The sequence below is a fragment of the Elephantulus edwardii genome, unplaced genomic scaffold (assembly GCF_000299155.1).
Source record: "Elephantulus edwardii isolate Elephantulus edwardi_28Jun2011 unplaced genomic scaffold, EleEdw1.0 scaffold00045, whole genome shotgun sequence".
NCBI classification, from domain to species: Eukaryota; Metazoa; Chordata; class Mammalia; order Macroscelidea; family Macroscelididae; genus Elephantulus; species Elephantulus edwardii.
This window is the reverse complement of record NW_006399795.1, coordinates 9563918-9578723: the sequence shown is the minus strand read 5'-3', so window position 1 is coordinate 9578723 and position 14806 is coordinate 9563918. Positions and strand designations below refer to the sequence as shown.

General features: G+C 40.6%; 1 protein-coding gene across 1 annotated transcript in view; it reads right to left on the bottom strand.

Annotated features, from left to right (window-relative positions):
• Nucleotides 1-14806, bottom strand: part of NPHP4 (nephronophthisis 4) — a 173862-nt gene that overhangs the window by 90971 nt on the left and 68085 nt on the right. The window contains 1 exon segment of the mRNA XM_006885804.1: nt 4272-4413. Coding sequence (XP_006885866.1) covers nt 4272-4413 — 142 coding nt within the window.

Sequence of the window (14806 nt, the reverse complement as noted above, 5' to 3'; positions counted from 1 at the left end):
AGAATAGTGCAACAATGAGTGGAAGCCCAAAATCTCTGTAAATGTTTATGAAAATTAATAAAATATAATTATAGAAAAGAAAAAAAAAAAAAGAAATTCCATGATTCAGCTAATCCACTGTTAGGAATATACCTCAAGTAAAATAGAATTGAAACAGAGGTTAGTATACCAATGTTCACAGCAGAATTATTAACAATCTTAAGAACATGAAAAGAGCTCAAATGTCCATCAACAAATAAATGAATTGAGAAATGGTGGTACATTCACACAATGGAATACTATGCAGCACTCAAGAGCAACAATTTTTTAAAAATTATATAATTTTGTAGAGATGAGGAGAACATTATGCTGAATGAACTAACTCAGTCTCATAAGGAAAAATACTGCATAAGACTATTATTGGAAAAACAGAAGAATGACTAGCAGGACATGTACAAGGGTCCAAAGGAAGAGGAGGAGAGAACAGGGTGCTTCTGGGAGTGGGGAAGGGGAAAAGCATGGGGCCACAGAATTTGGTGGGTGGAGGGAGGGAGTGAAGGAATCAGGAAAAATCCACTGATGACCTGGAAAGGGGTTATAGTGGGCATAGATCGATGACGATTAATTTTATAAAACAAAGCATGGGAATGATTGTATGAAATGCAATGTGAATGAAGGAATGTGTGAAACACAAGGTACATGAATGTACTTTTTAAAAAAAGAAAGGAATAAAACTTTCACCCTACAACAGATTTCCATTTGTTGAAGCCTCAAAATGAAGAGAAACTGCCACAAACATCAATTAATAATTGGAAGACAAAATGTACAAAGATGAATCTAGGAAAACTGGATGTTGTCAAAAAAATTAAACAGAATTCCCAAACATTGATATTCTATGAGGTACCTAGGGAGTGCTGGTGGCTTGGTGGTAAGGAACTGTATTGCCAATGCGAAGGTATACCATTCAAATCCACCAGGTGTCCCACGGAAGAAGGGTGGAGCGTCTCCTTTTGTGTAACTTAGTCCCTCTGAAAACTCACCGAAGGGTCAGCTATGGGTGAGTTCCAGCTCAATGTACACCACAAAAAGAAGAGGTATCTGACATTGGCCATTTTGAACCTGACAATCCCATGGTCGACTGTGTTGGCAATGACAAACTGAAAGAACATTTCAAAATCTATCCTGAAGTACAATGCTATCAGTGATGGGATTAACATTCATACCAACACAAGGAAGATCTGGCAATATGACCTTTATTCAAATATACACATCAACCATTATAGACAAACATGAAGAAAATGAGGATTTCTACTTCTGTAGTCTGAAACTGAACAAATGTAAATCAAAATGCTTTAAAAATAACTAGTGATTGGAACAAAAGACTGGAAACTAAGAAGGACTGGCAGTTGGAAAATGTGACCATGATGACAGTAATGAGGCCAGAGACTGCATGACAGAATTTTGTACAACCAACCATGCAGGAGATACAGCATGGTTTAAGATCAGGAAAGGTGTCCATCAGGGTGCCCCTTCATCATGCTTACTCTATATGCATGCTAGAAAATATTATGAGAACGTGGACTAGATGGAAAAGAATGTGGACCTGAACTGGAGAAAGACTCGTCAACAACCTATAATATGCAGATGACATAACCTTCCTTGATGAAAGTGAGGACTTGAAACACTTAGTGAAGAAGATTAAAGACTACATCCTTCAGTATGGCTCACACTCCAAAATCAAAGAAAACAAAAGTCCTGACAGCTGGACCAACAGACATCATGATAAACAGATAAAAGATGGAAGTTGTTAAAAGATTTCATTGTTACTTAAATCCACAACCAATATCCACAAAATCAGTAGTCAAGAAATGACATAGTGCACTGGGCACATCTGCTGTCAAGGATCTCTTTAAGGTACTAAAGTCCAAGGATATCACTTAAAAGACTAAGATGCACCTGATCTAGGCCATGTTCTTTTCCACTGATTCACGTATATGTGGAAGTTAGAAAAAAAAAAAAAAGGAAGACTGAGAAAGAATCAATGCTCCTTTGAATTGCAGTGTGGGCAAAGGGTACTGAATATACCATGCACTGCCAAAAGAACAAACAAAGCTGTCTTGGAAGAAGTGGTGCCCGACTGCTCCTTGGAAGCAATGATGGTGAGACTTCATCCTTTGGGCCTGTTGTCAGGAGGGCCCAGTACTTTGGAAAAGGCCTTATGCTTAGAGAGTCAGAGAGGGATAGGAAGATACCTCAACAAGATGGACTGGCACTGTGACTGCAGCAGGGGGCTTAACTACAGCGAGAGCCTGTGAGGATGGCACGGGACTGGGCAGGGTTTGGATCTCCTGTACATGGGTCTCTATGAATCGGAAACGACATCATTCTCTAGAGGAGCAGCTGGTAAATTTGAACTGAGTGCCTTTTGGATGCTAATGCAACTCCTTCCGACCAAGCCACCAGAGCTCCCCTATTGGCTCTACAGACCTACTTATTGTTTGGCGGCAAGTCGATCGGGGGTGGGTGTTGGTGGCGGTTCAGTTCCAGGGTTGAAGGGTCAATGGATCATAGTCTTAAGGGTTCATTAACCTCTATGATACCAGTAAGTCTAGTCTTTTCCCTTGTAAAATTTTTAATTATGGATTTTATGCTTGTAATGTTTTCAACTTCATCAGATACATTTGGAAATTTATTCTAAACTGACTGTGATGGGGGGAAAAAAAACAACCCATGCCTCCCACCCACCACTGTGAAGGATTCTGGCAGATATTCTGGAAGTCTCTCAAGTACAAATGGTGCTGTACATTCCAACAGCACTTATAGAAAATGTGACTATTAACATACAAATGTGTTCCTTGCCAGTGTTCAACAACCCAGTAAGTACAATGCTAAAAAACTGAAAACCACCAAATAGATTGTCTTTTCGAAAAGGAACAAAATAGTTGGTGACATGATTTGTCACTATTTGTGGGAAAGCAGTCAATAAGGTTTTGTTATCCAAATAGGTATAGATCTATCACAAAATCCAGGGTGATCATGAAAATAAAGTTTCAAGTCAAAGAGAGAAGTGTTCTGATCTCTCCAACTGGAAAATCAAATATGACAAAATTATCTCCCATAGATGAACTCAGAACAATGCCATTCACAACAGTACAGAATCACAAGTGTCTTAATACCAGCCTACCAGCCTGTGGGAACACCAATAAGAAAAACTGGCAAAAAGGAAAGAAAAGTCCTCCTTGGGCCTGCACTTTATTTGCCAGAAGGGAGCTCCAGGGAGGGTGGATAGGTACTGAATTCCTCCTGAGAAGGGCCTTACACTGGCTCATGTCTTGCCTTTCTGTCTGGAACTGGGAGGCAGAAGAGATTAAGTGCCTGCCATCTAAGGTTTCCAGAATATTTTTTCAGCTGGCTAAGTCCCCAGCAACTCAGAGCCAAAGGCTCAAAACTCAATCAGGGTGAATTTCTCAAATACCCTCTTTCACACTCTTCCTTTCAACATAGATGAAATTCTCTGCCCAGATATCAGTCCTGGCAGTCCTTAGGCATAAACTCGTGGCAGGGTGGTTAAGTACTCAACTATTAACTTCAAGGTAGTGGCTCAAACTCACCACCCACCCCTCAGTAGAAAGATGTGGCAGTCAGTCTGCTTCCAGAAAGATCTACCTGCGGCCTTGGAAAAACGATGGGAAAGTTCTACTCTGCCCTGTAGGGTCACTATGATTTGAAATTGACAGAAAAGAGTTGGGGTTTTTAAAGTAGATATAAACAAAGAATGAAAATACCCTTCATAGCTGCTAACCAAAAGGTCAGTTGTTCAAGTCCTCAAGCGGCTCCATGGGATAAAAATGCCGTCTGTAAAGGCTGCAGCTGTGGAAACTGTATGGGCACTTCTACTCTGTCCTATAGGTTATTATGAGTCAAAAGAGACTTGAGGCAACAGGCTTTGGTTTTTGGTATAAACTAAGAGGCACTAGTACTGGCCATTGTGGAGGCAGAGCCGGCCAACTAGACACTAAACTAATAACCAGCAGCGGTTCTGTAACCACCTACATGCATATGGAATATGTCACCACCCACGGGCTGGAGTTCTGCTGGCAGGCTTTGCTGCTTGCAACCAACTCGACATCTCAATATTAAGCAAAAGCTCCGTTAACTGATTCCAATTAAAGCAATCTGTGGCAATTATCCTGCAAGTTTGATGATCACCATACTGGACTGAGCATCCTTCCCTAGGAACAGATGGAAGTCATGCTGTGTGCCGGAGAAGGGAGCTCTCTGCAAACACTTACTTGAAGGGGATGTGGGTGGTTTCTTGGAGGGCTGCTGCACTTCTGCTCTGATACTGGTGGTCTGCTCTGAAGACGTCTCCAAATGTTCTTCCAGGCCGAGCGAGTACTGGAACCGCACCGTTCCGGACTCCACCTTCTTCACCTGCAATGCACCAGAGTGAGGCCAAGTGACATCCAGTAAAGGGAGCCTGCAAACTCCTTAATCAGTGTTATATCAAAATCATTCCACCAGGAACAATCTTTCAGCCCTGAAACAAAGTCTAGGGGAAATCTTATGTCCATAAAAGTCTTATGTCCATAAAATTTCAGAAAGCCATATTATTATGACCCTTCCCAAAGAATGAAAATATGGCATGTCTCCAGTTTGAAAGTTTTTTATTAGTTAACCGGCGTAAAACTGACTATAAGTTAATGCATGCATCAATTCATGTAGTATTATAAGTATATAGAACAGCTTCATCACCCCAAAACATTCCCATAGGCTATTCCCTTTATATTCTTCCCCAACACTAACCCTAGCAATAACTATCTGTTCTCTGTCATATTCTTGTTTTTTGGAAAATGCCGTATAAATGGACTCATGTCATTTAGAAGGGGTTTGAGGCTGGCTTGTTTCACTCAGCTCAATGTGAATGCGATGTGTCCAAGTCGCTGCACACATCAAACAGTTCATTCCTGTGCTGTGGTGGGCTTACAGTTCAAAAAGGCTTCCTCAAGCCTTTGACTTTCAATACATGGCGGGGCAGGAACATGCAAATAGTGTATAGTCTATCCAAAAGGGGACGGATCGGTTTTGCCATTTCACCAGGTTTAAATTGAGCAGGTTCAGCCTCACAACTTGGGAATCTCAGTACCAGCAAGGAAGAAGAAGCCGAGATCAGTCAGAGCAGGGCATACATGAGAACACCAGCAGTCACAGTGGAGAACCAGACTGACATGAGACAGAATGAACTTGAGACTGTTGCTCCAGAGAGCCAGAGCCAGAGGCCTCCACCCTGAGCTTTCAGGAGCACTCGGGGCGGAGGGTGAGGTAGGGATGGAATGTCAATAATCGGCAGACTTGTGAGCATGCTTGAGAAGCTGTCCTGACAGGAACTGCATCCTGGTGCCAATCTAAATTGTAACCTGTTAACTTTCCTAATAAACTCCATAATCATGAGCATGGTTCTGTGAGATCTGTGTAACTATTGCAACAGATTCTGGACACAAGAGTAGAGTGGCAAGAGCCCTGGGCTAGTGTTAAGCTCAGCAGAACAAGCAGAGGAGTGTGAGGCATATCTGACCTTGTGGAACTGATTTTGTGATGTGGATGTTGTCAATAAGGATTGTTTCCCCTTGTGGAGTTAGTGGAGGTCAGACTTGGCCATTCCCATGCTGCCTACGCTCTCTTTACTATTCCTTTTTATGGTTGGGTAGAATTCTATTCTATCGATTACCAGAGTTTGTCCATTCATCCATTTGAGAATTTCTGGGTTGTTTGCAACTCAAGTGATTATAAGCAAACATATTCTTTTTTAAACATTGCATTCAGTCAATTCCAATCCAGGATAACCCTCACGTATTACAGGGTAGAACTGTGCTCCATAGCACTTTGTGGCTATAATCTTTATGGAAGAAGACTGCCAGGTCTTTCTTCTGCAGTACTGCTGGATAGGTTGTCACCACCAACCTTTAGGTTAGATAGTGCTCAAATACAAATGACACAACCCAGGAGCTGGAGGTTTTACCTGCAGCTGCTATATTACAGGAATGTGCACACTTTGTGTGAATCTAAGATTTCATTTCTCTTCAGAGTACATATTGTATCTTACACAAATAAAACATGTACTATACATTTTTATCTCTGTCAGTCATTACTTTCCTAAATAGATCATGTTATATGGGTGGATGCATCAGTTACAAAAATACAGCACCCAGGAGTAGGACTGCTGGCAAATATGATAAGTACGTATTTAATTTTATTAGAATTGAAGAACTATTTTTTCCAGAACAATTCACTATCACTTTTTAATTGCGTTGTTTGTTCTTAGGTGCTGATAACTCAACTACGACTCACAGTGACCCTATGAACCTTGCCCTATCCTGTGCCAGGAATATATAAGTGGTCTAGTTTTTCGCTACACCCTTGCCAACACATGGTTATTAACATTATTTTTTTTATTTGCCATTCAAATGCGGCGGTATTTCATTATTTTCATTTGTTCTTCCCTAAAGGCAAATGATAGCTTTGTGTGTGCTTATCTCTTGCAATAACTATGTGCTATCCTCTTTTGGTGAAGTGTCAGATGTGAGATTTGTACATAATTTCTCCAGTCTTCTCAAGCTCCTAGTTTGCTTGTCTCCACAGTCAACACTCTCGGCACCAGTAGCCAGGAAATTAAAAGGCACATTGCCATGGGAAAGTCTGCTGTTAGGGACCTCTCCAAAGTACTGAAGAGCAATGGTGTCTCTCTGGAGACTAAGGTGTTTCTGATACAGGCCATGGTCTTTGCAATCACTTGTTATGCATCAGAGAGTTGGACAATGACCAAGGAGGATAGAAGGAGAGTTGATGCCTTTGAGCTGTGGTGCTGGAGAAGAGTATTGAGAATACCATGGACTGCCAGGAAAACAAACAGATTTGTCCTGCAAAGGGTTAAACCAGGTGGTTCCTTGGAGGCAAAGATTCTGAGGCTCCATCTAACATACTTTGGACATGTTTTAAGGAGAGACCAGTCCTTGGAGAGGGACATCATGTTTGGGAGGGTGGAGGGACAGCTCAGGAGGGGAAGGCCCTCTATGAGATGGATTGATTCAGTGACTGGGGTTATCAGGACAGTGCAATTGGCACAGGACAGAGCAGAGTTTAGGGCTGTTGTACATAGGTTCTCTATGAGTTGCGAGTGACTCGACAGCACATAATAACAACAACTGTATCTCTCTCAAAGGGGGGGAAAAGCATCCATTTGATGAAGTCCAATTTATCAGTATTTGCTCTTACAAATCATGTTTTTGGTATCATAGCTAAAAAAAAATTTTTTTTTGCTTCGCCCAAGTTAGGCTTAAAGGTTTTCCCCTATTTCCTTCTTAGGGTTAAAAGTTTTGTTTCATATTTAGATATATATTCATGTTGAGTCAATCTTTCAATAGAGTATAATGTTTAGGTCATAGTTCATTTTGGGGGAAGATAGATGGGAGTGCCAAATTGTTTCAGCACAATCTATTGAAAATTTTTCCTTTCTCTATTGAATTGCCTTTGCAACGTTTCAAATATCAGCTGCCATGTTTGTATCATTTATTTATAAATTCTCTATTCTTTTCATCTATGCACCAATTCCTTCAACAAGATCACTCTGTACTGGTTACAATAGCTTTCAAGTTTTAAAATTGGATACTGTGATTCTTCCAATTTTAATATTCTTTTAAAAATTGCTTTTAGCTCTTCTGGTTCCTATACCTTTATATATAAATTTTAGAATAACTTTTGTCTATATTCAATAAAAATATATGTATAAATTCTGTTGGAATTTAGATTGGAATTGCATTAAATTATACATAGATCGATCTGGAGAGAACAGACACTTTGACTATGCTTCCAGTCCCTAAGATACATGTCTCTCCATTATTCAGGCTGAGTTTCATTCCACGTAAAATTAAGTACAAAAAGAATAAAAACATTCGGAAAAGGGACTGTATATAGTTGTCAGCACACAGATCCTGTACAGACTTCATTAGATTTCATCAAGGTGGAGAGTTTGTAAATGGTATTTTTATCTTGTTTTCCAACTGGTCACTGCTAGTATTTAGAAATTTGATTGATTATCCTTTCTCAATCTCATATCCTATAGTCTCATTAAACTCACATATTCATTTCAGAGGTATTTTTTTGGTAGATTCCTGGGGATTACATACATAGACAACTATATTGTCTGTGAACAGGGAAATAATATTTCTTCCGTTCCAATCTGTATGTCTTTTATTTTCTTTTCTTCACTATTACCCTGACTATAACAAATGTTGAACAGGATGCTGAATGATGAGAGCAGAGATTCTTAGCTGAGGAGAAAATCACCAATCATTCACCATTAAGGTTGATGCTCACTAAAGAGTTTTTGACACTATCCTTTTATTTCTAGTTTGTTATATATTTTGTCATCTTTTATTATTGCTGCTGTTGTTGTTGTTGTTAGGTGTCATAGAATCGAGTATAATACACAGAGACCCTATGAACAAAAGCTCTGAACCCTGTCCTGTCCTGTGCCATCCCTACAATCTCTGACACACTCAAGCACAGTGCCGTAGTCACTGCATGCATCCACCTGGTTGAGGGTCTTCCTCTCCGTCACCCCTCCACCTTTCCAAGCATGATGTCCTTCTCCATGGGACAGCCTCTCCTAATAGCATGCCCAATAGCATGAGACGAAGCTTCACCATCCTTGCTTCCAAGGGGCACTCTGTCTGGACCTTCTCTAAGACATATCTGTTCATTCTTTTGGCAATCTGTAGGATATACAACACTCTTCTCCAACACCATGACTCAAAGGTATCCATTCTGTCATCCTTATTCATTGTGAGCTCTCAGATGCATAGCAAGTGATTGAAAAGACCATGGCCTGAATCAGGTGCATCTTAGTCCTTAAACTGACATCATTGTTTCTCAATTATTTGGAGAGGTCAATGTCTCCTGACCTCCAGACTGCTGATATGAAGTGTACTGATTGCAGATCCAAGTAAGACGAAGTCATTGTCCTTCATCTATCTTGATGTTGCCTATTGGTCCAGTAGTGACAATTTCTATTTTCTTGATGTTGAGATGTAATCCATATTAAAACCTAGAGTCTTTGATCTTCTGCAACAAGCACTTCAAGTCTTTTTCACTTTCAACAAGTAAGGTATCACCTGCATAACGTAGGTTACTGATGAGTCTTCCTCCAGTTCTGATGCCACATTCTTCACAGAGTCCAGTTTCTCAAACAATCTGCTCAGCATACAGACTGAATAGGTATGGAGAAAGGATACAATCCTAATGCATTCCCTTTTTAATTTTAAACCATGTAGAGTTTGTTCCCTTGCTCTGTCTGCACAACAGTCTGTTGGTCTAGGAATAGGTTTTGCATGAGCACAATTAAGTGTTCTAGGATTCCCATTCTTTTCAGTGTTAGCCATAATTTATTGTGATCCACACAGTTAAATGTTTCTGCACAGTCAACAAAGCACAGTAGATAATTCTTTGCTTTCAGTCAGGATCCATCTGACATCAGCAATGGTATCCTCTTCGAAATCCAGCTTGAACTTGTTAGTCCCCTATCATGTACTGTTGTAGGCATTTTTAATGATGTTCAGCAGTATTTTGCTTGCATGTGATATTAATGATATTATTCAAAATTTTCCACACTGTGTTGTATGTTCTTTCTTGGGAATGGGAACAAATATGGATTTCTTCCAGTCAATCAGTCAGGCAGCTGTCATCTAAATTTCCTGGCGCAGACCAGTGAGCGCATCCAGGGCTGCATCTGTTAAATGAAACAAGTCAACTGGTATCCCATTGTTTCCTGGGGCCTTCTTTTTTGCCAATGCCTTCAATGCAGCTTCCACTTCCTCCTTCATTATCATTGGCTCCTGCTCATATGGTACTTCCTGAAATTTTTCAGTGTCAGTCACTTCTTTTTGGTACAGTGGTTCTGTATATTCCCTCCATCTTCTTTTGATGTTTTCTGGGTTATTCAATATATTGCCCATGTTGTTGCTGATTGATCAGCGACGAGTCAGGTCCAACTTGATAGAACTGAGTCTGAGTTTTTATTAGAGGGACAGGATTTAGTTATCCTGTTCTGCTATGTACTTCTCACAATTTTTCCTAAATCCAAGGGAAAGAAGTGGGGTTTTTTTTTGTTTTAAAAAAGGAAAGAATGTAGGAAAAAGCTCATTTCTCATCTATTATTACAGGCAACTAGTATATAATATTTAAAACAGATGACCCAAGAATTAACACTAGATGTATATAGTTTAGAAAATAAAAGTAAATACTCTAACTTGAGATTGGTTTAGTAGTGACTATTTATTGTTTTGTCTTTCTTTCAAGTCACAAGAGTGATTGCCTCTAGGAAGGTAAATTTTTTTTATTAATTTTAATGAAAGTTTTCAGAGACTTAGGATTTCCAGTCATTCATTACTGCACTTTTCTCCCTGCCCATAAGGTAAATTGTTTTTAAAGATGATTATTTACTCTCAAGTAGGAGGCATTTTAAGAAAGAAAACTTCCCCCTTGTAGACTACTTAGATTTGCAACAAATAGCAGTGAAATAGAATCATAATAATTTGAATCCTAAGATCTTCTTAGTCAAAAATTACTAAATATTTATAATTCCATGTTTATGGGATTTTTCCCCTTACATACTATCTCTCCCGTTCAAATACTCCCTGAGAATGGGGTTCTTTTTCGTAGACTGCATGTAGGTGCTCAATGAAGATTAATTGAGTGAGTAAATGACATAAAGAACTAACTAGGAGAGAAGGGTAGAAAGTAGGCAAAGGTATCAATGATGCCCAGCTCCCCAGTCCATCTAACTGCATGGATGTTGGAACCATGATGTCACAGAGGCAAATGAGTAAAGAGATTTTTTTTTTTTAGTACAGGCAAGTGAATCGAGTGTGCGTGTAGTTCTATTTAACTACATCTACTTAGAGCAGTGGTTCTCAACTAGGAACAACTATGCCCCCAGGAAATAGCTGGCAGTAATGGAGACAGTCATGGGTTGTCACAAATGGTGGGGTGCTATTAGCATCTTATGGGACATTGCTAAACATGTACCAATGTGTGGGACATCATCCAAAAACAACGAGTTGGTCTGCTCAAGAGACCAACAAAAATGCTGATTCACTAGTAGTGTTCCTTGTGAAAACTGGCAGTATTTGGTGTATCTGGGTCCTCACGATAGTCAGACTTTGAAAAGACCAAAATATGGCTTAAATACTTTAAAAGAAAGTTAAACAGGTGGTATAAAAATCCTAAAGTTAAATGGGATAAATATTCTTTACAGAGAGCAGGAACAAGTGAGAGAGAGAGAGCAAGAGAGAGAGAGAGAGAGGCAAAAGCTTCAGAATGGCAATTTTATAATAAGGGCTCAAACCAGACCGTGTGAGAATGCAGCAAAACAAGGCCCTGTAATGAGAGATATTCTTCATAATAAGAAGAGCTGCACAATCAGCTGTTCCCTTACTCAGGTCCCCAAAGCATTATCCAAACCATAAATAAAACACCGGAGATCACGTCTGTCGCTAGCGTCAGCACACAGGTAAAATACTGATATAATAGGCAGAGCCACTTGGTATCAGACAACAGAGTATGAAAAGATTCATGTCCGCACTGCAAAAACAAACTGGAACATATGAACAGTAAAGAGACTAAAACAGAAGTCCTGCCACATCTCCCAGCTGCCAGGGGGAATTTTACCCCATGTCTGTGCGCCCAGGACACCAGGGAAGAGCCTGGGGCCATCAGCAAACAAGGAGGCAGATGGCCAGGGGATGCCACTCTCATGCATACTTCAACAAACTGTGGCCTGCTTTCTTTCAGCTTTCTTTGCCACATTTTATTTCATAGCATCATTTGAATGGGGGTCTTACTGACTCTGAGGTTATTAAGAATCACTGTTATTGGAACTCTGGTGGCTTAGTGGCAAGGAGCTATGCTGCAATCCTGAAGGTACATGGTTGAAATCCACCAGATGCTCCATTGGAGAAGGAGGGGCAATCTTCTCCTGTGCCAGTTGGATCCAATTCAACAGCATACAACAACAACAACAACAACAAAATTGTTGTTATGTGCCGTCAAGTCACTTGCTACTCATAGTCACTCTATGTACAATAGCCCTGAAAACTGCACTATTCTGTACCAACTTTACTGTCTCTGGCACACCTATCTTCATTACCCTAGTCACTGAACCAATCCATCTCATTGATGGCCTTCTCTTTCTCTGTCCCTCCACCCTTCCAAGCATGATGTCCCTCTCCAAGGACTGGTCTCTCCTTGCAATATGCCCTCTCTAGTGTGAGCTGTGGTGCTGGAGAAGAATGTTGAATATACCATGGACTTCCAGGATAACAAATAGGTTTGTCCTACAGAGGGTGAAGCCAGGCTGCTCCTGGGAGGCAAGGATTCTGAGGCTTTGTCTGATATAATTTGGACATGTTGCAAGGAGGGACCAGTCCTTAGAGAGGGATATCATGCTTGGAAGGGCAGAGGGATGGAGAAAGAGAGGAAGAGAAAGAGAGGAAGACCATCGAAGAGATGGATTGATACAATGACTAGGGTAATGAGAGTAGGTGTGTCAGAGACAGTAAAGTTAGCACAGGATAGAGCAGGTTTCAGGGTCACTATGAGTCACAAGTGACTCAATGGCACATAACAACAACAGGACAAACCTGTCCGTTCACCTAGCAGTCCATGGTATATTCAAAACTCTTTTCCTGCACCACAGTTCAAAGGTGTCAATTCTCTTTCTATCCTTTCTAGCCACTGTACAGCTCTCTGGTGCATATCAAGCAACTGCAAAGACCATGGCCTGGATCAGATGTACCTTAGTCTCCAGACTGACATCATTACTCTGCAGTACTCTGAAGAGGTCCCTGACAGCAGACTTTCCCAGTGCAATTTTTCTCTTGATTTCCTGGCTGTTGGTACCAAGAGCGTTGACTGTGGAGCCAAGTAAACTACAGCTCTTAACAATTTCAATCTCTTCACCATCTATCATAATGTGGTTAGATTTTAAAAGGAATACATCTTTTTTTCCCCATGGTTTTTTCCCTTTTATCACTCCTTATTTGCCCCTCTTCCAGCACCTGGTAACCACTAATCCACTTTCTGTCTTTGTGTATTTCTCTCTTCCAGGTATTTCATCAAATGGCAACATTTGCCCTCTTTTGTCTATTTTCACTCAGCATCATCCTTTCAAGGTTCCACCAGGCCATGGGATCACTTAGAAAGCCACTTCTTGGCGAGCTCTGGTGGCCTAGTGGCAGGAAACTGCACTGCAATCCCAGAGGTGCGTGGTTCAAATCCACGAGATGCTCTGCTGAAGAAGGAGCAGTCAGATCCAATTTGACGGTACACACATAAAAAGAATAAATAAATAAATAAAAATTATCTTAAAAAAAAAAGAGTGGCGTTTCTGTTTAAAAAAAAAAGACAGTCACTTCTTTTGATGGCTAATAATCCACTGTATGGATGTACCACGTCTGTCTGCCCTTTCATCTGAGTGGGCACTAGGGTTGCTCCTCCTTTTAGGTTACTGTGAATGATGCACTGCCCAGCTTTTACTTGCATTTCTACATTGATGTTTAGAAAAAGTTCCATTTCAAAAATGTCATTTTTTTATAAAGGATATCTGTGCTGAGCATTGTGATTTTATTTAAAAAAAGTTATGTGTAGTCAAATTGACCCAGTGACTTGAGAGATTATGTAGTGAAATGAGTTTCTGTTAACGGATGGAAAACAATTTGGAAAAACAGAGTAAGAATGGTTGGCCTCCTTGAAGAACATAATCAATGCAGAGCTCTGGACCAGTTCAAACCCGCTCAGTCAAGGCCCAGGGAAACAAGGGCAGAGTACACGCTGCAGAGCAACCAAATGTCCTGTGCTGGGGACTTGTAGCTTAGAGGCTGCAGCCAGAGTGCTCTTTGGAGGCAAGGATTACTAGGCTTCATGTACCTCACATACTCTGGGCATGTTGCTAGGAGGGACTATTCCTTGGAAAGGGACATGATGCTGGGAAGGGTGGAGGGTCGGCGAAAGACAGGAAGACTCTCGACCAGGTGGATTGGCATGGTAACTGCTGGAATGGGCTCTAGAGTGTCAGAAAGTGTGAAGATAGCACAGGATAGAACAAGGTTCAGATACACTGTTCATAGGGTTGCTATGATTCATAGTCAACTAGACAGCAACTAACAACAACAACAATTCAAAGATGACAGCGATGGCTGACACGTTCAAAGTGATACCACTGGCACTATCTCTGAGCAAAGGACCTCGGCCTGTTTCCTACTGGGGTTAAAAATCACCACACAATGGTTAAGACAGCATGGTACTTACTGGTACAATGAGAGACACATAGATCAATGGGATAGAATTGAGAACCCGGAGATCAGCCCATCTATCTATGGTCAACCAATTTTTGACAAGGAGATGAAATCAGTTAAGTGTGGAAATGACAGCCTTTTTAACAAATGGTGTTGGCAAAATTGAAAAAGTATCTGTAAAAGACTCAAACAAGATCCACACCTCCATATACAAAAACCAACTCAAGGTGGATCATGGACCTAGGACTAAAACCAAGGACTATAATTTTCATTAAAGAAAAGCTTGGAAGAATGCTATAAGTCCTAATCCAGAACATAAACAGTCTTCCAAGTATCCTGAAAAACCTACAAACAGGAGAAGATAAAATAGATGAATGGGATCTTCTAAGAATCAAATCCCTATGCACATCCAAAAACTTCTCCAACAGGGTAAAAAGGGAAGCCACAGACTGGGAAAAAGTGTTTGGTAATGACATGTC